Raw genomic sequence first — 24,691 nt, 5'->3', positions numbered from 1 at the left:
TCTGTAACATTTCATTACATTCAAAAAAGTGTTCCGTCTCTCCCATCTATTCATTTGAATGGCTGAACTAAACAATGTGTGTCATTACTACATTTTCCTTATTTTATTTTACTTTCACTAACCATTAACTGCTTCTCATCTGTCGGATGTCAAAATTCAATTCAGCGTCCGTTCTTTATGTTTGAGTCGACTGTTGAGGCCTTAGGTTAATATCATTTTCAGCAACTTTTTGTCTTATTTCATAAAAAAAAAAGATGTTCCCATTACATCATCTGCTCTTATTTATGCACACCAAACCTGCTCACACAGATTTGGTGCAAGAGCACCGGCACGATCAGGTTTATAGGGAAAAAACAAAAGGGGATGTAAAATTGAATCTGATCTTTGATCTTTCAAGGGAAATTTATTTCAGATTAGACTTGCAGTATTTGGTGTGCATGGTCAGAAAGTCACTGGTTTTAATTTGAACAGTAAAAACAAAAAATAATAAAACAGTGACCCATAGTCAGTACAAAATGTCCTGTACCAAGCAGGATGTAAAAAAAAATGTAGGTGAAGGGGCAAAATGAGTAGCTCACACTTTAAGATAAAAAAACAACAACAACATGACATTGGTCTCAGGTGCTTGGGCTCCGTTTATCTCCAACTGGTGTTATTAGATCCTTTGACATCTAAAACATCTAGAAGAGGCACTTATTGTAAGCATTAACTGCTGGTGCTGTCACAGCAGATATTAGCTGCCCGGCTGGCTCGGTCACTTTCCTAAACTTTGCAGAGAGGTTCATGCAATCTGTCCAGATCACTGAAATACATTTGCTATCCTTTTATTGCATGTTTCTATTGAACATCCAATAGAAAACTATTTAAAATGGTTTGCTTTGCAAGATTGTCAGGTCAGAGCAAAGGTTTTCTCCTCAGTCAACAGCAGATCATTAACCAAAGGAGTACCAAGAGCTTCCTGAGGTCGATGGTCTTTCAGGGACAGTTTGTGATTCAGCTTTTTCTCAGGCTAAACCTGACATATATGCGGCCTGCCGTGATGTTGACATGAACTCTTATCTTCCCTATAATGGCCTAGGTAGGAGATAATCCACAATGGTATTTAACTAAAGCTTTTTCCTGAGAGTTTGTCCCAGCTTGTAAACACAGCAGATAACTATGATATGATGATTATCTCTGTCGTGACTTCAGCTGGCAGGTTGCACAACATGGAGACAATTCACCAACAAAAGTGTTGCCCTTGGTTGGTAATTACACTTCGCCTGTGAAAACTTAACACCCCCCTCCCCCCGCAATTCTAGCTGTGACAAAAAGCTATAAAATTAAAAGAACGCTTAATGGAGTTTACACGCACAAAAAACACAACAGGATCACATTACAGCTGTTCGAACTGAAGATGGAACATTTTTTCATAATTTTATTAAAACTGCTGAAGTCATTAACTTTCCTGATAGTTTGATGGCCAAAAGATCATTGAACAGAGTTCAGGTTTAGAAACACCTGAATGTTCATTTTAAGGCCACTTCTTATTAATTATCTGCTACATTGAGCTTTCCAATCAATTTGTTTTCATTAATTCTTTTTTAATGGCATATACAAGAAGTTATCACATACTCAGCTCTTCTTCGTGTCATTAAAAACTAACCAATAACCTTATGTCCATTGGTTACGGTGCCCTGCATATATACTGGTAAAATAAATCTCAAAAATTGTTTATTAATGTTTTTTTTTTTATAAAATCACAAATGGCACTACTTTTATCACCCCTAAAAAGTCCTTCCTTTTAAAAAAAAAAAAAAAAAAAAAAAAAAAAAAAAAAAATATATATATATATATATATATATATATATATATATATATATATATATATATATATATATATATATATATATACTTTAATTTTTTAGGTGGATCCAGTTGCCAAAGACCTCTAAGTTAGAGATAAGTGTTTGACTGATTATGAATATGATGCCATATAGAGGCCAATTTCTATCGCCCTCTGTTGAACAGTGGAAAGACACGAAGACATGCCATTCAAGTTATGCAAGCATGTGTTCAGATTAATTATTGGGGAAATTCCTTCAGCAATATCTTTTTTTTATGAACTTAAACTTGCCCATACTTAGTGAGAGTAATAATTTTTTTTTTTAAAAAAACAACCAGAACTGTGACAAACAAAGCTGGAAGAGGACACACATTTAAGTGAGACAGATGGTAAGGAAAAACAAAATTTAATTCCCAATGTTGGTGCTCTGCAACATCAAACTACTGCGAAAGAAATATTTTATTTCAGTTCAGTTTAATTGGAGGGGAATAAATATCGAGGACTCTTTACGGAGTTAGAATAGTCCCACAACAAAAAATAAGTCATTGAAACTTGACAGTCATTTTGAATTCGGCTTCATTACTTCGTCTGACATTTGCCAAGCAATTAGGTTTGCATCTACTGTGCGGGGTCATAGTTACATTGTACAGCCATTTGTCATTCTGAGTCTCCTACTTCCAACATCCATCAATGTAATGTAGTGAAAAATACCCACAGTGGTTCAACATTTAGATCGCCTTCCTCAAAGATGAGATGTACGACTGAACAAGGCTTGGTTGAACCTGAATTTGCTTTGAAATCTTTTACCCCATCGTCTGTCTCTCTCTCTCTCTTACTTTAAATGTTTTGTCTTTGTCAGATGAAATCTTTTTAATTCAATGTCTTTGAATGGGGGAGCACTTTTATGTATTTCTTTTAACCAAAGCCTCCCATTCTCCTCAGACCATGTCTGCTGTCCTGCTTACATTAACTGATTAATAATGAGATATTTGTCAATGTGTTGTCTATGTTTAGTGTTTGTTTTTATCTTTCCTGTTTTAATATTCTGTTAAATCACAGTTCCCTGTCTAACATTACAGTTACTGAATTAGTTTCTAATTTATTTTATTGTTACATGTCCAAATATACTTGTGTATCATGTTTTTTCTTTCCTTTAGAAAATAGCTCTTTGTGTTATTTTATGCACTGGCGCTATTATTTAGATGTTTTAGAGATATGAAAATACTAATAGTATGTTACTGCTTTTTCTCTGGCATGTGGGTCACTCCTAGGGCCAGGTCCTTTCTCATGCAATGAATGGAAGTACTAGCCATCCACAGAGGCCCATGTCGCCACCATCATATCCTCCTCCGCCTCCCTCACTCCACACAGGGCTCCAGAGACAGAGCAGAAGTTCAGGTGAGTCATTACTCTTACGTCAGGTTGTCTGCATTTTAGTTCATTCACTTAAAGGAGACATTATCATGCAAAATCCACGTTTTTAGCCTTTGATGAGATGAGAGTCTCTAGAAGTGCAGTAAATTGTAATGTAGCCTGTCCAGGTAATGCATAAATATCTTTATATTCTGCTTGGGTCTTATTTTTTAAGCTGTTCGGTTTTCTCTACGTTTCTTTTGAACAATAATGTCACATACTTGCTGCGGAGCTGCTAAAGAAGTTCATGGACTTCCGGCTTACTAATTTCTCGAATCCACTATTTTTGTTTCTTGGAACAATTTTGTAGTCCAAGCTGAAGGATGCCAAAGCTACAAGTGGATAAGTCAGATATTCTGTTGTTCATTGCACCTTCCGCTTGCATCCAAACAGCACCAAAACGTGTTGCTCTCAGACGAACCTCAGAACAGGGCCATAAGAGGGGAACGTGGGGGTAATTCATACCAAATCATTGCGGTTCCAGTTTTTATAGAGCACAAGTGAATGATTCATTGTGAAAAGGAAAGTGTTAAAAAGCATGTGACGTCCCCTTTACATGTAAATAGATGCACCTAAATTGCTGCTGTCAGGTCTGAATCAGTGACTGCAGCTCATTGGTGTAGTGGCAACTATACTCAGCTAAATAAATAAATTTTTTGAATCTGTTGTTGTTTTCTCTAACCCTTTCAGGGTCAAAATTTTAAATGTGGATTCATGTAAATTGATATAAATATTTTGCTAAATATTTCAGTGCAAATTACTTCTTGACCACACTTTAAGTTTACCTGACTCCGCCAGATAGATTTGCTCCGCATATCCATCTGGAAACCTTCCGTTGAAGTAATTTTGGGAAGGGGCGAAAATACTGGTTAGCTGATTGGCCTATGTTGGTGATAGACGGGCCAAATAAACCAATCAGAATCGTCGTCGCTCTGTTACGAGCGACGACGAAAACACAACCACAAGCCAAGCTACTCTTGCTGCTGCAGGTAAAGGCTCGTTAGCTCAGCAAAGAAATACTCTGTAATTCCGATAAAACTTGCTCGATAGCCACGCTAACACTAGTTTCATCGGCTGAAGCCGCCATGTTCTTTAGACTGAACTGTCGCGCTTCCCGTTGCGTCACACCTCAACCCGCCTCAAAGCCAACGCTGATTGGACGTTCGTTTGGTGAACGGCTCCAAATTTTCTTTAACGGAGAGTAGCCAGACTGATCTGCGAGTGAAACCTTGAAAGCTCGCGAGATCAGGGTGGTCTCACGAGGCTAACTTTAAGTCAGCTAAGCTATAAATTGGATTACTGTTGATGATAAAAACTGGGCGAGTCCCTTTAAATTGGTCGATCTCCTTGGAAGGTCCTATCGTAAACGCAGAGTCGGCACATGGTTTAGGTCGGGTCTTTGGGAGTGACATCTCTCAAGCTTAATGTTAGCCTGCTTAATTCATTTCAAACCTATCTGTGGTCTATTACTGAGATCATTGCCCCAATTCTGTCCTTACTGTGTCTGCTGTCTAACTGGTTGTTTGAAGTGAAGTTGATGAATTTGGAGGGAGTCTTTCTCCTCAATATTTCCTCCACTTTGTGCAATCTTCTAGCAACTCTGACAGAAAAAACAGTCCCACAGCATGATGCTGCTACCATCATACTCAGACGTTCTTTGGCTTGAAATCCTCACTCATCTAAACATGCAAATAGCTCAATGTTGTGTTGTTGACAATGAAGCCTTTCTCTAGAAAGCATTTGACTGGATAAAAGATGCATGTTTTAAGCCGGGCATACACTGTACGGTATTTTCAATTGTTGTACTCAGATACAACTCAAACTGTACGACGAAACCGGAGGGTTTAAAAGTTCACAGCTCACGATATCTGTTCTTAAACTGCGGCCCAACGCTCTGATGCGACCTGGCTGCTCACGCTATACGTCTAAAAACCTGAAGAATCGACCCAAAAAGGGCAAAAACTTGTACAGTGTATGCCCAGCTTTAGATCAGGCTCTTATGTTTTTTGGTCACGACATCTCGGTAAATGAGTTTGAGTCAGTTTTTATGCCAGCAGAGAGAAACTGGCAGTCAGTGATGATCACTCATGAGAAGTTAAAAGGTTTTTGCTTCTGTCACTTTAAGAATTCTAAAACCTTCTGCACCATTTATTAAAATACGTAGGTGAAAAAAGATATGTAGCTTGTGTGGGTAAGAAAAAAAATCCACATTATGAGTGTATGGAAGCTACATGTATTCACTAAAAAAAGACAAAGCCACACAATTGTTTTTACTGTAGCGAAAATGAATTTATGTGTCTGTCTCCTTTCCATTTTTGTAACTAGAGGGCAGTGAGTCGGTCACCAGAGAGTCTGTGGTTTCTGGCCACACCAGCATGAGCAACACTGTGCCCATCGCTCGCTTCTCAGAGGAAGAAAAGAAGGTGTCCGTGATTAAAGCCCCACATTACGAAGGCATTGGACCTGTGGACGAGTCGGGCATCCCTATTGCCATTCGTACGGTGAGGTCACATGCCAAAGAGTGAGAAGACTGCTTTAGTTAGGCACAGAGGAGTAACACGAGTGTCTTTTGACCCATTTTGGACCGTCTTCATATGTGATCTGTTGTAGTAGAGAGGATTACTCCCAGCTGTCAGCAGCTTCTGACCCGTATCTGAAGCCCTTTCTGTTTACCCTTCCTCTGTGTGCTAGTTGTGAAGATGAGCTTATGCTGTTGCTCTTTACTTGGGAAAGAGTGGGACTCTCTGTTCAGGCTTTTCACGTTTTAACATTTCACTCAGTTGTCTGCTTCTTCAGAAGAGGCATTCACGACAGACATGCCACACTACAGAGCTAGATAAAGGAGACTGGAACAGAGACGAGGAAGAGAAGAAGAGTTGGTATGAAAGAGGGGAAAAAACAGATCCTCCTTGTTGTGAGCAGGCAGACATTTTTGTGGCCGCTCTGTTTGGTAACCGTGGAGAATGAAGCTGTAATTGGTCTGTTTCTTGCCCCAGCCAATGTTACGCGCACAGCCTCCAGAATCCAGAACCAGGGCTCAGTGCTACTGAATAACGAAAGGATTAAGTCCCTCTGCCATTTGATTGCTGTTATTTGAAGTGGCTGTTGGATCTATAGTGTTTACACAAAGACAAGCATTTCTCCTGTGGTTTCCTGGCACAGCACCGGTAGTCCATTCTTTGCTCTTGGATCAACATAGCTTCTGCGGTTTTAATCTGCTGTGTAAAACTAAACCTGGTCCCTCTGTTTTGTTGCATTTATACAAAGTGACTAAACGCAATGCTTTTAGCCGGTCCATAAGTATTTATCCGTTTTATTCTCCTTTTTTATCACAATAAATAAGAAAAATATTTCACATTCACATTTTCGTAAAAATGTGAGACAAGCCTGTCTGTTCTTTTTGGTCAACAGTGTTTTGTTTTGAGATAAGATAATGGGAAACATTTTGTTTAGACCTGAGCTTTTTTGTGCATGACATGGTCATACTATGAATAAACTTAACACATTTTTGTGATAAAGGCAATTTCTCCTAAGCATGAATACTTTGTTTTGATCAAGAAATAAATTTTATATGTAACTTTAATACCTCCTGAGAAAAAAACAAAGAAATTGACCAAGAAATGTAAAGTCAGAGTCCTTAAAGGAGCAATAAGTAAGCTATTTACTGTAAAATCAACCTAAGTCATTCTCATTTGTCACCTGGGATGGAAGTAACATTCCCTATAAACAATCGGTCCTCTCCATCAAGTCTTATGAGATTTCCCAGGGTTCCCAACACAGCGCATGCTTTTGTATTTTATCTTGGCAAAAGAGCAGCAGCCTGCTAACATGGAAGCCAGTAAGAGAAGCGGACCAGAAATAGAACAGAATACAACATCCTATATCTGTCCTGTGTAAGTAAAAATTCACAACAGCAACACACCGTTTAAAAACGGCATATTAGATTGTCGTGATTGACAGGCTGTTGTACTGATTTCAGCCACTAGGTGTCAGTATTACTTATAGCTCCTTTAAATGCTTTATTTTTTAAACTTCAGCACTAACTCATTAAATATTATTTCCCTGAGCCAGTGCAGTATCATTTATCTTCATAATTTATCTCCTAAAATGGTTACTTTTTCCTTGAGTGTAATATGAGTGCCTGTGAAGGTTGAGCATGTAGGCTAAGCTCATTTAAGTAGCTTGAACTTTGTTGTGAATAAGTCTGTTTTGCTTACGTAAACTTTGTTTTTTATTTATTTATTTTTACTTGCCAATTAATTGTAGGGTTTTTTTTCTCCCCCACAGACAGTTGACAGGCCAAAAGACTGGTACAAGACTATGTTCAAACAGATTCACAAAGTTCACAAAGCAGGTATGTCCGTACTAAAGCATCCTGAAAGTAGGTCCCCATTATGTGCTGTGATTGTATGAATTGGCGCTTGGGATTGTGTATGCGTGTGTATCTTTGCATGTCAGTTCCTGTTAAACCCAAAGACCCAAACAACCTCAGAGCCAGAACTCATTAGACATGAGCCGGGGAGTCTTGAGCGGAGATGGAATAACGAGAACCCTCTAATAGACTCGGAGCTGTCCGGGGAAATCAGCTCTAATTTTCTGGGCCTGACAGAGTGGCACAGTCAGCACAAGGCTTGATTGTTCTAAACTGCTCAGGCTTCTTTTATGACAGCACACAGAGATTGCACAGATTTCCCACCGTACTGCTGAAACTATTTTATTTGTTTCTGAATGTCCCCTAAAGAGTTTTATATCAGTTTTCTGATACCACCTAAATGATAACTGCTACTTAGCAATTACTGCCACCCCTGGTAAAGATGCTTCTAAAAAATACTTGAAATAATGAATTCATCACTTTGTAGCAGTAGCATCATCTCACAGGAAATGGTGGAAACTAATAATTTGAATACATATTTTCATCTGGGGAATCCCATATTAGGAAATATATTTTTACAAGAACTCAAGTGTACCAGTTTTACCGAGCAATTTCTATGTTGTTTTAATTTTGGAGTATTACGCCTCTTTACAGTTTTCTATCGGAGGCCACCAGATTGTTATCCAGGATGTTTAATTTAATGATTTCATGCCCTATACAAGCTTCCTGTGACCTTTCTGTGCAGAAACAGGCCCACAGCATCACAGACACTAAGAGTGGTAGTTGGCTGCATGCACATTTTTTATTTTATACCAGATAGATCTGCTTCACTTGCAGTAGTTTTTTGAGTCTCCTTTGACCAAAGCACAGATTCCTTTTAAGGTCCCAGCAGTGTTTGGCAAACCTCACACGTTAACATTTGTGAATGTTGGACAGAAAAGGCTTTTTTTCAGGACATGCCCCCTAAATAACTGACTTGTATGTAGACAGGATATGTTGTTACAAACCCAGTTCTCCAACAGTAAACTTTAAAGATGTGTAACCTTGCCTCACTGTGCCCTAATTGGATGTTATGTTCTCTATTTTTTCCCACTTAGAGTTGTTAAGTGAAATTGGTCTCTGTGCCACATCGTATGGTAGAAATCATGAATTAAATCTACATAAGTTCCTTGATAGTTTGATCAACTAGAAAAAGTAGAAGATGAAATTGTATCAGTTACCTTTTTCTAACAAATCTATTATGGGTACTAATGACTACTGCCCTGACGGAAAAGTGCCCAGTTTTAATGTTGGATTTGTCTACAATGTTCACCATGATATTATGTCAATGCAGTAAAAGTAAAATTTATTTTAACGTTTTTTTAGACACCTTTATCAGGGGTGTGAATGACTGGTGAAACCCATGTAAGTTTTTATGGTAAAAATCCTGGTTAGATTTTGTGACACAGAGGTTCAAGGAGATTGTCTGTAAAAACACATTTCTGTGCATGGACAGACGTGGCTTGAATCGGTATTTGTCAGTCTTGCTCAAAATATAAAAAAATATGAAAAATATAAGACATTACTTTGTTCCCGTCGTTGTGAAGCTTGCTAGTTACTCTCTCAGTTTATGCTTTATGTTTTATAGTATGTGTGTGGCTGTATACCAATCAGTCTTTTTACCTTTTCTACTCCAGATGATGACTACTCTGGCACATACAATGCAACATATGCTTTCATAAACAATGGTGAGACTTGTTCTCGATGGCACAAAAAGCTTTTTCAAACACTGTCGTTTCTTCCCAACCTGTATGTCTCCTCCTTTCTGCCTTACTGCCCTCCTTACCTCTCCCTCCGCTGTCTCCTCTATTCTGTCCGTAGCTGACGACTACAGCAGCACCATGGCCCACCCACCTCCTCGGACACACACGTACCGGCCTCTGTCCAAAAGCCCCTCAGACAATGGTGGGCAGCTGGGTCCTCGGGAGCCTTCGCCCTCTCCTGTACCCCCACCACCTCCACCCATGCCCTCACTCCTGCAGCTTAGGGCCAGAGAAAGCGACCGCGACAAAGATTCAACTGATATGTAAGAGAAATTTCCTCTTGTCGGTAGGCTCTTGGGTACCTTTTCGCATTTGAACCGATACCCGGTACTTGGGAATCGATACCGGTACTTAATGGTACCTATTTTCGGTACTTTTGTGTGTTTATGTAGTAAGAAATGTTAATATATTAATAAAATCTAAAAGGCAATTTAATTTAAAATATTTATTTCTCAATATATAAACTTGTTTGGATCTACAAAGGACCTTATGGAATGGTCTATGACTTTTAGTGCATTGCCTGAATCCAGAGCTGTTTTTAAAACTGTTTTTTACCAAAAGAAAAGTTGTCAGAGGCACGGAGTCAACGAGGTGAAGGGATAGAAGCTGTTTGTGAATAAAATTCAGGGAATTGTTTTAGTGTAACAAGAAAAAAAAAATTAAAACCACATTTTATACCCCGCTTTTAAATCAGGACAGGATACGTTGGCAATGAGGGAACAGAAAAAGGACAAGAGAAGGGGGCCTTGAGTAGAGCCTTGTGGCGCTGTGCATTAGAGATGCTACATGGGACTCATTGGCTCTAAAGGTTATACTCGTGCATTGGGGTGTCGCGCGAGCCCATAGAAGCGCTGTAGAAGTTTATACTTCGCACAGACGTAGGTGTGGTGTTCTCCAAAAATACAGGGGGCAGTACTTAACATAACCAAGTGGAAATGCCGTAAACAAGAGAAGAAACAGTTGACGTCACACACCCAAAATAGCCGTGCACAGTATCCTGAACAGTGCTGAAGAAAAGCTGGTGTGTTTAGGGCAGCTGAGCATAAATAAAGAGTTAGAGACGTAGAAGATGTTATGTTGGTCTGTTGCAGACAGAAAGACGTGAAGATGTGGAATACAGCCTGTCTGTAAAGCCCATAAGGTTTTTTTTTTAATGAAAGGCTAAAAAAACCACTTTGCTTTACTAAATACAAGGTGATGGCTTTACATACTGTGTGTTGTTGTTGTAGACGTGATTTATGCAGCAAGTAATGGAAGCATAAGTCAGAATCATTGTTTGTACCCACAAACAATGGGCAATAAACCATCACTGAAACTATCCCAATAAAATGTGGATGTGCAATGCCGGTCCGGAGACGGTGCAATCGCGTCACTTTTAGTGTGTGCGCCCTCGTGCCATGTTCAATGTGTCGAGTATAAACCTAGCTTAACGCGAAAACGTTTCACTGTTAGATAACACCAGATGAAATCTAGAGCAACGCCTTGAGGTCTCTAGACAGGAAATGTGGATCTGAAGGTCCACTGTATCAAATGGTAATAGGATTGTTTTACAACTACTAATAAAGCAGGAAAAAAATTAGGGTGCTGCGTCTCTGGAGCTGCAGAGACTGAAACATTTTAAACTTTTTGTATCTATGGTTTTTAAAATCTTTGTTTTACAGGCTTGATTTTGACAATATTTTGGAAACGGTGTATAGCGTAATTCTTTTTTTCTTGCACCAGGAATGAATGGGGACCTCCAGACAGGAAAGTGGACACAAGAAAATACCGAGCAGAGCCCAAGAGTATTTTTGAGTATGAACCTGGCAAGTCGTCAATTTTGGAGCATGAGAGACCAGTGAGTAATTTTTAGGAGCTAGCATTTTCGTCTAAAGTATGTTTTTTTCTGGCATCACACAGACTGGTGTCTGGTATATTCTATTACTATGACATGTGCTGTGTTCCTGCTATGTAAAATATTAATGTGGGGATTAAGTATACTCTTAGTCTTTGAAAAGCCTGAACAAGCAACTTTATTTGCAAAACATAATTTAAATTAAGCTACAAACAGAACCAAGAATCCTACAAAATCATCAGCATTTGTTAATTTCGTACTTAATGGTTTGATAGAGTTGAATATGGTATATAACCCCCTCCACACATGTTGGCACTCCTGGTAAAGTCTGGTCAAGTCCTTAAAATTATTCAAAAACGTTTTTTTCTATTGTACTTTAAGGACATTTCTGCTTCGTGTTTTTCCAAAATAAATGATGTCACGTTAATTGGTAACTTGAGGTCGGGGCGACAGTGGTGCAGGAGCTAAGGAGTTTGTACTGTAACTAGGGGGTTCCCAGTTTGACCCCCAATCCGACCGTCTCAGTTGTTGTGTCCTTGGGCAAGACACCTCACAGGTTTTGCCTGTTGGCGGTGGTCAGATGGTCTGATGGTGCCGATGTTTGGCAGCCTTGCTTCTGTCAGTCTGCCCCAGGGCAGCTGTGGCTACAACTCACCACTCACAGCATGTGAATATATGGGTGAATTACTGAATGTAGTGTAAAGCGCTTTGGGGTCCTCTGGACTTGACAAAGTGTAATACGGGCCTTTTTTCTTTTTTTTGACACTTTGTACTATCCCCTTTTGCTGATATTTAACATTTAGCAAGATTGGGGCATGCTCAGAGGCATCCTGTTTGCACAATCTCTCAAGATTTGTCAGTCTTGGGTCCTCTTTTGTAATGTCTGTTTGTCAGACAGGGGGGTGGGGGCTGTGGGTGGTGATCGGCTTTACTCTGCTGGCGCTAACAGTGGAAGGAGCTACAGATACCCACAAAGCTGTGAAAATGGCACAACACAGCAGAAGACGGTGCTTAGACTGAGCTCTGAACGGATCATTCACAGCACATTCGAGCTGTACCATGGAAAATGTGTGCGTCTCGCTTGAGACTTAAGAGAAGTGCGCATGCATAAAAGCAATCAGGTAAGTAGCTAGCTCTACACTGAACTTGCCTGAAACGATGTGAAGACAGATACAAACATCACTGGTATAAAGAAAAGTAGGCTGAAGAGGAAACCCAGTTGCCATTAGTCTAGCAACCCAAAATATCTGGGAAGTCTTTATCGTAGCAGACAGTAGGCGTGCTCCTATGACCCATTCAAGTACAACTCGTGCCAAAAACTCCTCCACTATGCAGTCTTGACAAAAACATTTGCTGTACCATATTAATAAATTCCCTAACAACAGGTGGTTTAGTGCTGTGTTTTTATTAGTAAACTAAATCTCAGGTCAGTTTTATATTTCCCACATTTTGAAATACTGGAACATTTTGATAAAAATGAAATGATTTTCAGAAAATCTAAAAGTTATTTCTTCACTACTGAGTAATGTAAGAAATATTTATGTATTTGTATTTATATAAATATTAGGGCCGTACGATAATTCAATAACAAAATAAATCAATCGAGAGACGTGTGGCGCAATTGAAGAAAAAGGGCCAGTGAAAAGTTCAACACAATGCAGTGGCTACATCCTGTCAACCAATCACAATGCAGACCCGGAACGCTCAGTCACCAAGCTCCGCCCCCTTCAAAGAGTTCAGGGAGCACGTGTTGTTTTTTTCTTTTTAACTTGCAGTTTGGTAAAAAGTTGGTTGAGTAAAAGATTGAGTTTGAATTTAGTGTTTGTGTTCTTTATCTTAAAATAGGTTATTAAGCAACAGCATCAAATGTCCAGGGTAGCACTTAAAGATGTTTTGAATTATTTTAATAATTATCAATAATGATCTATATGCTTTCTATTTTATCAATTTGCTTTTTTTTCTATACTGTCCAGCCCTAATGAATATTTAAACACACACCAAAAAACCCAGGTACATACCAAATCTACTAAGTAGTTATTACTCAATTTTGTGCCAATATAATAAAGATATAACAATATAAATTATTTTTGGCTTAACGGTCTGTGTTGGACCTTTCTGATGTGGTCAGTGAGACAAGATTACTGAAGGGGTTTATCACGAGAAACTGGTGCAGTTGGACAGGTTCAAGTAATGGCTGTTGAAATGGCACAGTGTTTGTCCGGCCTTAGTCTGACCTGACCAAAGCTTACAGTTCTAGTTAAAGTCATTGTTCTATTAGGCAAACTGGGCAAGAGTTTTGTTTGTGAAATATTTTTTTTTCTTAACATTACTTCCAAACAACATTGTTAGCGCGTAGTAGGCGACCATCTTTGAGCTTTAGAAGTTTTTATTTCCCCTCCCTACCATCTGAGATGTCATATTTATACCGCAGAAAAACAGGAAGTTATGGTTTACAAAAACACAAAAAACTCTCTACTCACTGTTGTGGATTTAAAAAGCATACATTAAAAAAGATCTTTTGTATCTTCTATTTTATTGGAATCTCAAGGGGCCCACGTGAGATACCAATGATTTCTGTGAAAGCAATTCTTAATTAGAATGGTATTTTTATTGCCCAATAAATAATAAATATTTAGAAATTAAATGTTAAATTTTTTTCATGAAGATTTTACTAAAGCAATAAAAATATATGATCTTTACACATCTTTACCAGGAATGCCAGTAAGTGTGGAGGGCTCTGTACATCATGTATGTATGTTTCAATGTTGGCTTTCACATGGAGTTTGCTTGGGTCAAATTTCAATAAAAGTGAACATGGCCTTTAAAATCAAGTTATATCACAGTTTCCCCTAGAAACAGCCAACAGGCTGCCAGCTCTTCTGCTGTGAATGTGAAAGAAGACAGAGATGATTGTTGTATAAAGAGCTGGGTTAAAAATAATGAAAGGGGTTTGAGATTTGAACACCATAATGAGGAATGTGTTACAGACGCGGAGCCCTTTTCAAAGAAATGAGTGAGAAGAAAAGATTTTTTTTAGAACGGCTCTGACATTTCATGTGGTGTCTGCAGAAAGCACTCCTGGGGCAATAATGTATGAGTCAGCTCCTGATAGCAGCAATAAAAGGTGAAAGCTGTAGACACTGCCCACGCTGGCAGTACCTGCTGTCTGTTCAGTGCCTCTGCTCTCCACTATACAGGCGGAAAAAAAAACAGACTTGAAAGATGTTTCTAGGCAATGGGCCAAAGAAAAAGATAGTACTCTTTATTTTTGTTGTTGTTAATGGTGTTTTGAGTGTGCCTATGTTATATTGGAGTAGCCTGGTGTTTTTTTTTTTTTATTATGGATGACTCATATGTCTGAAATACCAACTCAATTGTAAGAAAGAGAGCTGTAACTATAACTGCAGCACCTACGAAACACCTCTTGGCCGGGTTTCATTTGGCAGGAAGAAGGTCAGAAAGACTAGAGACGTCAGACAGCCGCATTTTTCTCTGACGGCGCCATTTAACATTTTATATTGCTGGACTGTAGAAAACACTCTTCAAATTCTAACTCTTAGTTAGAATGTAAACAATTGTTTACATTGTTTACATTCAATTGTTTACATAAATCGCTGCTGCATCTTTATCCTGAAATCTACTGCAATTTACTGTGATTTTTCAAGCTGTATGCAAACGAAATTTCGTTCTGTACGCACTTTGTGCATACAAAATGACAAATAAAGTTGTCTAAGTCTAGTATCTAAATCCACTTTGGCATTGGAAAGGTTTATTAGGCCGGGTAATAATTAGAGAACAGGATCTAAGAGAACAAGGAAAAACCTTCAGGTCAAAAAGGAAAATGGCAAAACAAAAGTATTTAAACCTGTTGAATTTTCCAGACTGCAACTATAACCTTCAGTGTTTTTCATCGGGATTTTATGTTATTTGTGTTGGGCTACCACACGGGTTGCAATCTACAGTTCTCAAGAGGTGTTCTCCTGCAAATGTTAGACGCTCCCCTGGTCCAATGCACCTTAATAAAATGAGTCGTTCATTTGTAGGCCTCTGAAAAACATGATGACACATTTTAGGAGTTCATTTAGCCACTGAGTCAGCAGTGCAGGAGCAAGGAGGCATCAAACCGTGCAGGACACCAGCTTTTGGGGACTGTACTCGGTCATCCCTGGTCTGTCAGATGAGAATACTCTCATGTTTGCTAAAATGTTCAAACGTCCTAGGGGTGGGATCACAGTTACAAGCCGCTGTAGAGCTGTTTCCTAAATGTTGACGGAGTTAAATTTGAACTGACTGTTGAGCACATGTTGAAGCCATTCCAGAAGAAACTTAGCAGTCTATGGCTATGAAACAATGCTGTCACTATTGTTCTGTAAAAGGGAAACACGAGAAGCAAAGCCAGGTTCTCCATCAGCACTTCTGTTCCACGCCTTCATCCTGGTCCGTCCTGCGCCCATCTTCGTTTGCATACTCCTAACCATGGGATCCATGTCTCTCTTTATGTGTGATTCCCCTCCACACCTCCTCTCCTCTGTCTTTCTGCTGTTTCTTCTCCCTGTCACGCTCTCTCAGACCTATGATGACATAGATTTAGAGAACGAGCCTTGGTATAAGTTCTTTTCCGAGCTGGAGTTTGGGCGGCCGGTAAGTCGGGGCTCGGCGGCTCCTTCCACCACAACTCTGCCAATAGGCATACACCCTCCATCTCCTCCCACACCCAGGACACTTTTGTTCTCTTTCCACAATCTGCCTGGGTGGGGCTAGTCGTTTGGGCATGTGGTATTTGTTTGGTGCAGTGACCCCTCCCTTCACACACAAACACACAAATCTGACTTTACTATTTTTTTCTATTTATGTAGTAGTTCTCTTATTGATTTTATCTGGCTATGAGCAGGTTTGGAAAATGCTTATTTTGCGCCATATAAGCTTAAAGAAAAATAATTCTTGGTCATAAACATTTCTCGTTTAAGGTAACATACAAAAATTTCCTGCCTGTAGTTTTATTTAGCCTATTTGGGAATGTATTTATTCCCTACCTGCTCGTAGTTTTGTTTGGTTTCCTTTCAGCAGTAGATCAGATCATGGTGTCTAGGAGCTAAGCTCTTTAGTGGCCCCTGCTGTACATAGGTGGTAATTACATGATCATTGCTTAGGAACTGCACGTTTTTTAAGTCTGATGAGGACAGGCCTCTGTCCCTGATATGATTTCAGTGCATTATGTCAGTTGCCGATTTTCAGGGGCTTATTTGAAATGTTCAGGTGGAAATTTCAGCTTTTCATTTTTGTCTGCAGTATTTAAAGTGTCTCTCATGACCTAATACAGTCAAAAAGGAAGGTTCCTCACATTCACTGACTGATTCTGCCATGGCGAGTCTTAAGCTATAATTTTTGGGCCACCTGGACGCTTCCTAATATGCACTAAAATCCCAGCATTTGATTGCACAGTCTACCGCCTTCTCAGATGAACACTGCGGTTTGTGGGGTTTTCTTTGCTTTCAGCGCACAGCCTTCTCTTACACTCTGCATGCGTGTGGTACCTGGGTGTGTTTGTGACCAGGCCTGATTATTAAAGCCTTTGCAGCCTCTTGCTGAGATTTTTTCTTAGAAAAAAGTGCAGAAAAGAACACGGATATACAGTCCTAGGCACTTTTTTGGCAACCCTGGTGTAAAAAAACTGAGTAAATTATTTTATTGCAGTAGCATAATAAAAGAAAATCTAAAAAATAATTTTCAATTTGACTACATTTATTCAGCTGAGGTAAATACCATATTGCGAAATATGTATATTTAAAGAAATAGTGTCAATATTGCTGTATGTTGGTAGAGCAATCATGGGTCTCTTCTGATAACATTTAAAATGTTGGAACATATGGAGGGGCTCACCTACCTAAAAAAATGTTTATTAATATTATTATTATTTTTATTACTATTTAATCTGGTTTATAGTTCAATATTTTAAGAAATGATCGCAATTACTTTTAATGAAGCCCAAATCGGTTGTCATATCAGGTATGAGTAAAGGCAAGGTGAGCTGAATTTGTGTCTGCTGATTTGAACAAATGTTCTAGATCATCATCATGCTGGATGAGCCAGAGACACAGTTTCAGTTTTCTGATATTTATTCAAAATGTCCTGTTAATTCAAAAAGTTCATGATGCCTGAGGCTTAAAGGACAAACAGGCCCACAGCATCACAGATCGTCCACCTTACCTAACAGTGGGCAGGAAATACATTTAGGCAGTCTTTGTTTCCTTTGTTTCACGGTTAATCCACCAAGGCTTTCAGGTGCTGAAAGGCTTAATCCCAAATGACCAAAGCAGACAGTTTCAGTTAATATTTAGCAAACATGTTTATGTGTGTGATGCTAGGATAGAGAAACGCTTTTATGTGGATTCACTCCTAAATAAACATTAAGAATAGATCCTTTATTGTCCCCCAGTGAGGAAATTCAGGTGTACCAGCAGCATATGAAAAAATACATTTCTGTTTACCAAAAAATCATGTAGATAGCATCTAATAGTTGTTATGGTTACATTATATTTAGGTTAGTAGGTTTTGCAGATATTTTTACCAGCTCTATAACATTTATTTTAAAGGAATTTCTAGAGCTACCAATAATTGTACCACTAGTGATAATTGTCCCTAGTAAATACAGTATAGGTATCGTAAATCAGAGGTTTTTCAGTTTGAGATTATGCTACTACAATAAAACAAGGATTTATTTCTGGGCTTTTTACACATCTTTAGCACCAGTGCCAGTGAGTGTTGCTAGCACTGTGTAAGAACTTCCATAGGGCTTCCTGTGTGTACCTGTGTCAGTGTTTGGTCGTCTGCAGTAGATGCGTGCTGGTGTGTAAACCGTTGCTGCATATTGGTTCATTGTGTGACAGAAGCTCATTTGCTGCAGTTTTTAACTGGCTCATCTCTGGTTCCTCAGATTGTCTAACATGTGTCACCCTCTCCACATGTTTCTTATGTTTTTGATTTCTCCCCATGATGCCACCACCGCTTGTCCTCCTTCACCTCATCTTCACCTTCTTCCTCCTCCTCCTCCTCCTCCTGCTCTCCTCCCCTACCTGCTTACTGCTGCTGCTGCTGCTGTTTTGGGGCTGAAGCCTCCTAAAAAACAGTTGGATTATAATCCAGACATCTCCATCCGTCAGCGCATTGAGGTAATCTCAACTTCATCATTTTTCAAATTAGTTTTTTTTTTTTTTTTTTTCATTTCTGTGTTACACGCATTAAATCACTCTGTCTTTGGATGTAATATGCTTACAGGGTCTTGCAAAAAAATAAAAAAATAGACTTGTTTCTATCTACAGGTGCTGGTCATTTTATTAGAATATCTTGAAAAAGTGGATTATTTTCAGTAATTCCATTCAAAAAGTGAAATTTGTATATTATATTCCTTCATTACACACAGACTGGTATGTTTCAAGTGTTTATTTCTTTAAATGTTTATGATTAAAACTGACAACTAATGAAAACCCCAAAATCAGTATCTCAGAAAATTGTGGACCTCAGCATGTTCTCCGGTTACTATGGGCCTCTTGGCTTCTTCTGTTATTAATGGCCTTGAAAGATCTGCAGTTCTTCCATACTTTTTCCATGTTTTAGGTGTTCAAAGCTTGGAATATTTGTGCTAAACCCCCTACTCCTTATTAAACTCCATCACAATTATATCCCTTGTTCACAAATGTTCTCTAATAAACCTCTATGTCCATCACAGACCCAGTGTACTAATTAGGTGATTTTCAGGGCAGCTGGATTCTAGTCAGAGGGGGGTTATTCAGAGCCAATTTTTATTGGCAATGAAATAAAATAAAAACATGTATCCTTTTTCATTTACTTCACAATACTACACTGCTTTATGTTATTCTTTCAGTTAGAATCTCCCAAAATCTGCAGAAGTTTGTAGTTGTAACGTAAGAAAAAAAATTTTTTAAGACGGGGTATGACTGTAACATTGTTATAAAAAGCTCTGCTTTGTGAGATTGATAACAGTGTTACAGCAAATCTTTATATATCAGGGCAGGCATTTCCTGACAAATGAATGAGATTTTGTTATTTGAAGGGCTGTTTGTTTGCTTTTGAGTTTCTACTGGTCGTCATTCACTGTCTTGCCATTTTAAAATGCGTTGGGCTGTACCTTCAAGATCCATTCCAGTCGATCCATACCAGATTTTGCAGCGAATCACTTGCCCCCTCTGAGCGGAGCCCAAAACCTCCTTTGCAATATCACCTTTGCCATCATCCTTCAGAGCAGCAGAGAAAAGGGATCAGATATTCACCCTGGACTCCGTGCACCAGTCGGTCTTCTCTCGGCCAGGTGTGCCATGTGGAACCAGCCCCCTTCGCACCTTTGGTCGGGGGACTGTTTTGACTGTGGCACAGCTTCAGCTGCATGCAGGCTGTGCTTTGTAAGCTGCCCTGCCTCAAGTCTTTGTTCATGCGGAGCTCACTTTTCTCTTTTGTTCTGTGTCCCTTTTTCAGACGTCCCTGCACATCGCTCCCGCTGACAAGGCTTCGGAGAGACCTGCAAGGTAACTGCTGTTTCTTTATTTTCCTCTGCATCACCCCCATCCCCCATCCTCTCACCAGCAGCCCTCCTTGTTGGGATTCAGCGCAGTGTGAAAACTCTGACTCTGCTGGTAATATGTGGTGTCTTCCTTTAATGATGATCTGCACAGATTAGCGACATTCCTAATGTGATTTAGTTAATGATGTCAGGATGCTTTTTCTCCCCAACTGAGCCAGAATAAATTAACTCTGCAAACCTATTGATTCTGCTATTCACCTTCTGCCCCTCCTTCAACCCCCCTCTTCTGCCTCTTCCTTTCAACACTAGCCTGGTTATTCAGTCGCATTCTGCAGCCTGAACAGAAAGGGCAGAATAGGGATGTAATGAATAGTCTATTCATGTCAGTGACATTAAGTGTGTTCTGTCTGAAAAGACAGAAAGACCCCTTGGGTTTCTGTTTTTTGTTTAAACCAGTTTAAAATAAGAAGTCACTAAACAAAATCTGTCAGAAGATAAACTTCAGTTATATTCAAATTATTTTATCAGCGTCTACAAAATGTCATATAGACTTTCAGTGTCCGATAAATAAAGACGTCCCCAAAGTTGGAGCAAAGTGGTCTTTTGTCAGCATCAGTAAATATTTGTATTTTTCACAGATCCCACACAGTCTGCAAAAGCATAAAGACATGACTCAAGTGTTTTCCAGCTTTGGATAAATATGAAACAAGAATACAGAGTATGAAAAAAAAAAACTATTGCATTTCAAAACATCTGTTTTTGTCCAATTGGCTACATGATAAGTATCACAATTTTTTTAAATTACATTACTCTGATCAGACACACTTTCTGTGTGTGTTTTTTTAATCAAATTTATTATACATAATTTAGTCTAAATAATATATATATATTTGTCTTTTCTTTGAACAATCCTTATCAGAAATTTCAAGAAGGAAATACATTTTGTGTACAGCTCAGATTAACATAAAATAAGATAAATACACCTCAATTAAGGATAATGAGTAAAGTTGAGAGACCTGATAAATGTAATCAGAGATTGTTTTTAATTATGAACTAAATTCTGTCTTTAACGTAATAAGCAAAAAGAAAAAGAGAAAGTGGTAACCTACTCTTTAAAGAATAATAATATAATTTAAAGTCTAAGTTTTATTAGACGTTTATAGATCTCTCTTAAGTTTAAAGACGGAGGTTTTGCAGCTGATACCCAACATTGAATGTGGAGAGAGTTGTGAAGAGAAAAAAAACAACTGATTCCCTTCAGGTGTGCAGTTTCCACACTCGTCTTCATATTTTAGTTTCCTTTCAGTCTCCAAGAGGGCAATGTCTTTATTTTATTTGACTGTAAGTGTTTAATGGTCATAGCTGCTGATATTGATAGAAAAACTGCGACCGCAGGACCTTTAACAGTCGGTAGATTCAGTCTGCGTTTCCACTCAGCATTCCTCTCCATGCAGAGTTCTGAAAGGAGCTGTCGACGTTTGTGTTACAGTGCTGCCAGCGACTACAGGAAAAGAAGGAAGTCTGAGCCATCAAGTTCACAAGCGAATGCCCCGTCCCAGAGCAGAGCTGCAACTTCCCCTAAACCAGTGGATGCCCACCGATCCAGCAGCAGCCTAAAGAAACCCGTCGTTCGCTCCTCTCCCTCCTCACCCTCCAAAGCCAAAGGTATTCCTGCTCACCGAAGTGTTGTTTTCTTTTTCTCTATTTCTCTTTTTTATTCTTCTTCTTTTTCCGACGTACACATATAATGTGTTTATTACCACAAGGTATCGAAAGATTTTCTTGTGTTTTCGAAATATGTCGGTCTGGTTTAGATCATAAGCTTGTTGTCTGCAGGAAATCTGGACAAAAACAAAATTACCCGTTTTTCCACCTTTTCACTCCATTTCTTCCTCGTTTATTTCCTTTTCCCTTGTGCTTCCACCCTACTGCTGGCTATTCTTGCTTAACCCTCTTTCCTCCTTCTTCTCTTTTACCACGCTGCTCTTATCGGACGTCTAAAAGGTGGGGACGCATGCAAGATGTTTTCAAACAGTATAAGCACCCCGGGTCCTTATGAGAGCACCTCTCTCCCTCCTCTGCTTTCTGACTCTGATCGTTGCCATGAGGATGCCAGCCAGGAAGGCAGCTCTTCCTCGAAGCAGTCTGTCTTTTGCACAAACAGTTGGCAGGCGAACAGCCAGGACGATAAAACATGGAGCAGTACAGAGGAGGCGCCTCCCTCCTCTGGCAAGCTCAAATCCCGCAGTTGCGACGACTTGCTTAATGATGGGCATTCTGGCTCTGGTGGGCAAAATGCCACTCGCTCAGAAAGTGCTGGGTCGCTGTTGTGTGATGGGAATACTCCCACGGTGTCGGCCTCCACTCATTCACTGCCCCCTCTCCATCGGCGACGTGCGCACGACTCCCCGGGCTTTCTCCAGCTCTACCGTAAAATGCACCAGATCGACCGAGCTCAGCTCATCCCATCTGAAGTAATCCGTTCCGTCCGCGCTCGCATCCTGGAACTTGAGCGGCAACCTCATCTGCATCGCCATCGCCTCTCTCCTTGGACACCCTCATGGGGCGTGGAAGTGCCAAGGGACATGGTGCCAAATCGCATCTCTGCATACGAGCGTCTTATTCAGAAGTCCAAGTCGATGCCTAATCTAGGCGACGGTGAGGTGCCTTCAGGCACGACGACACCAGGCGGTTCGTCATCTCGTGCTAGCAGCGGCGGGGGGATAACTCCCAGTTTCCCAAAACGCCGTTTTTCTATTGAGTCGTTACTGGAGGAAGATGCCAACAGCAACAGCAGGACTGTACGGCACAGCATGGACCATATACCTCGTAGCCCGCCAGAGGGGCAGCCTCGCGTCGGACCCGAGCGCGGACGTGGGCAGTCGTTTCCGGCTCCGCCCGTTCCTCAGGGCTTGCGAGCAAATCCTGACTATTCCGACAGTGAGCAAGACGCCATTGCCTCTGACCTCAGTGACTTCATCCAGGTGGAGGGTTCTTCATTTTGCAGCGAGAGTGACTTTGACCATTGCTCCCTAACGTCGTCCGAGAGCTTGTACGGATCGTCCACCCTCCATCACCACCACCTCCGTCACCACCACCACCATCACCATCATCATCAAGGTCACCAAAGTCTGGGCCAGACGCAGGGCTACCAGCACCGCCACCTCATCAGCACGTGCAAGGGCCGCTGCCCGGCCTCGTACACCCGCTTCACCACCATGCTTCGCCACGAGAGAGAGCGAGCGCGAAAGGAGAACCAGAGGCAGCAAAGCCACAACAGCCATTCCGAAATTCAGGCCTCGCAGTCCCAGCAAGCGATGTCCAAGCTGGCCTTCTTGGTCAGCCCAGTGCCTTTCCGCAGGAAAAAGGGCTCACCACCTACCTCTAGAAGAAGCGGCAGTGGCGGAGGTCGAGGTAGCAGACCCAAGTCCAAGCAGGCCATTTACGAAGCACTCGATGCAGCCTTGAGAGACATTTATGAGCACATTCAAGCAGAGCGAGGCCACAGAAGCTCTAGGCCACCTGATGACAGTATTTTGAGGAGAATCCTGGCCGAACTGATGCCAAGTGTGCCTGAAAGAAGTTCCTCTTTGCGAGGGGGGAGGGGTTGCTGGCATGGGGGTCACTCTTCTGCGTCTGTTTACCCAGATGGAAGCCCGACAGGGTATGCTTCACACAGGGGAGAGCCGTCCACTCCGAGTCTGCAGTCACCGAGGTTACAGTCGCCAATCAGTGCCTGCTATGGACGACATTTGGAGGCCTCAAACAATAACGAATACGGGGAAGAGCAAGGCAGTGGAAATGGTCTTTGCTATTCAGGTGGAGATTATATGCATATCCCTTCAAATATATAATGTTCAGCACCGTATGCTGTCATTAGATATATGCACTATGCATTATCTATCTGTCTGTCCGTCTGTGTCTGTCTCTATATATCCGTCTCTCAAAGATGCAATTAGAACATTTCATTAACACTTAGCAGCTTATGATACCAAATTATGTACCTCCATTTGTCCATTTGCGTTTTGCTAAATTACTTTTGTTAATCTTTTCCTTCAGTAGGATTTCAGAACCATGTAAGATCAACACTGGTTGACATCATCAGTTGGACTTTAATTTAAAATCCCTCCATGTCTCTGTTAATGTCTCTGTTAGGCATGGGCCGGTTTGATTCCCACGGTACTCACACACAAAAATTCAATAAAAATTTTTCAATTCAGTTTTATTTATATAGCGCCAATTCATGAAACATGTCATCTCGAGGCACTTTACAAAGTCAAATCAATCATATTATACAGATTGGCCAAACATTTCCTATATAAGGGAACCAGTTGATTGCTTCAAAGTCCCGACAAGCAGCATTCACTCCTGGAGAAGTGTAGAGCTACAGGGAGAGTCGTCTGCATTGTCCATGGCTTTGCAGCAATCCCTCATACTGAGCAAGCATGCAGCGACAGTGGAAAGAAAAACCACTCATTAGCAGGAAGGAAAACCTCCAGCAGAACCGGTGTGAACGCTCATCTGCCTCAACCGACTGGGGGTTACAGAAGAAAATCAGAAGAAAATCAAACAGATCTAGCATAATGATCAATGCAGTCATAATAATGTTAGCTATAACATTTACTTGTTGCTATTTTCAGTTTCACACATATGCTGCTGCAAAACAGCAGAAAACTGAAGCTTAATTTAGTTTCAGATGTTTAATGTGGAAAATCACTGTTGTTTTTCCTTTTATTCTTTTACACAAATATAATAACCTTTCATTGGCTGGAGATTTAGTAGGGCTTCTTTCTCAGGTGGTCAGTCGGCCGCTTAACAGAAGCAACTCCTGGCTTCCCAACTGTAGCCTGAAAATGGCAATTCCTTGATAAAAATGTTGGGTCTTTACATATTTGTAATCTTTCTTGTA

General features: G+C 40.3%; 1 protein-coding gene across 17 annotated transcripts in view; it reads left to right on the top strand.

Moving 5' to 3' along the window:
• The window catches only part of sorbs2a (sorbin and SH3 domain containing 2a), an 86,607-nt gene that overhangs the window by 46,215 nt on the left and 15,701 nt on the right, over positions 1-24,691 (top strand). For 12 of the 17 annotated variants that reach the window (XR_004931104.1, XM_036137476.1, XM_036137472.1 and 9 more), the window contains 11 exons: positions 3,097-3,223; positions 5,564-5,739; positions 7,526-7,592; positions 9,287-9,337; positions 9,471-9,675; positions 11,135-11,249; positions 15,816-15,887; positions 18,359-18,415; positions 19,737-19,786; positions 21,272-21,447; positions 21,787-23,601. Coding sequence is in view for 16 of the 17 variants with exons in the window: in XM_036137476.1 (XP_035993369.1) it covers positions 3,097-3,223; positions 5,564-5,739; positions 7,526-7,592; positions 9,287-9,337; positions 9,471-9,675; positions 11,135-11,249; positions 15,816-15,887; positions 18,359-18,415; positions 19,737-19,786; positions 21,272-21,447; positions 21,787-23,601 (2,911 nt within the window). In the remaining variant the exon portion in view is untranslated. The remainder of the gene's footprint in view (positions 1-3,096; positions 3,224-5,563; positions 5,740-7,525; positions 7,593-9,286; positions 9,338-9,470; positions 9,676-11,134; positions 11,250-15,815; positions 15,888-18,358; positions 18,416-19,736; positions 19,787-21,271; positions 21,448-21,786; positions 23,602-24,691) is intronic. The other 5 variants (XM_036137487.1, XM_036137486.1, XM_036137479.1 and 2 more) reach the window with 4 other exon arrangements.

The sequence above is a fragment of the Fundulus heteroclitus genome, chromosome 5, assembly GCF_011125445.2.
Source record: "Fundulus heteroclitus isolate FHET01 chromosome 5, MU-UCD_Fhet_4.1, whole genome shotgun sequence".
Classification (NCBI taxonomy): domain Eukaryota; kingdom Metazoa; phylum Chordata; class Actinopteri; order Cyprinodontiformes; family Fundulidae; genus Fundulus; species Fundulus heteroclitus.
The sequence above is the reverse complement of the archived record's forward strand: the minus strand, read 5'-3'. Positions and strand labels throughout refer to the sequence as shown.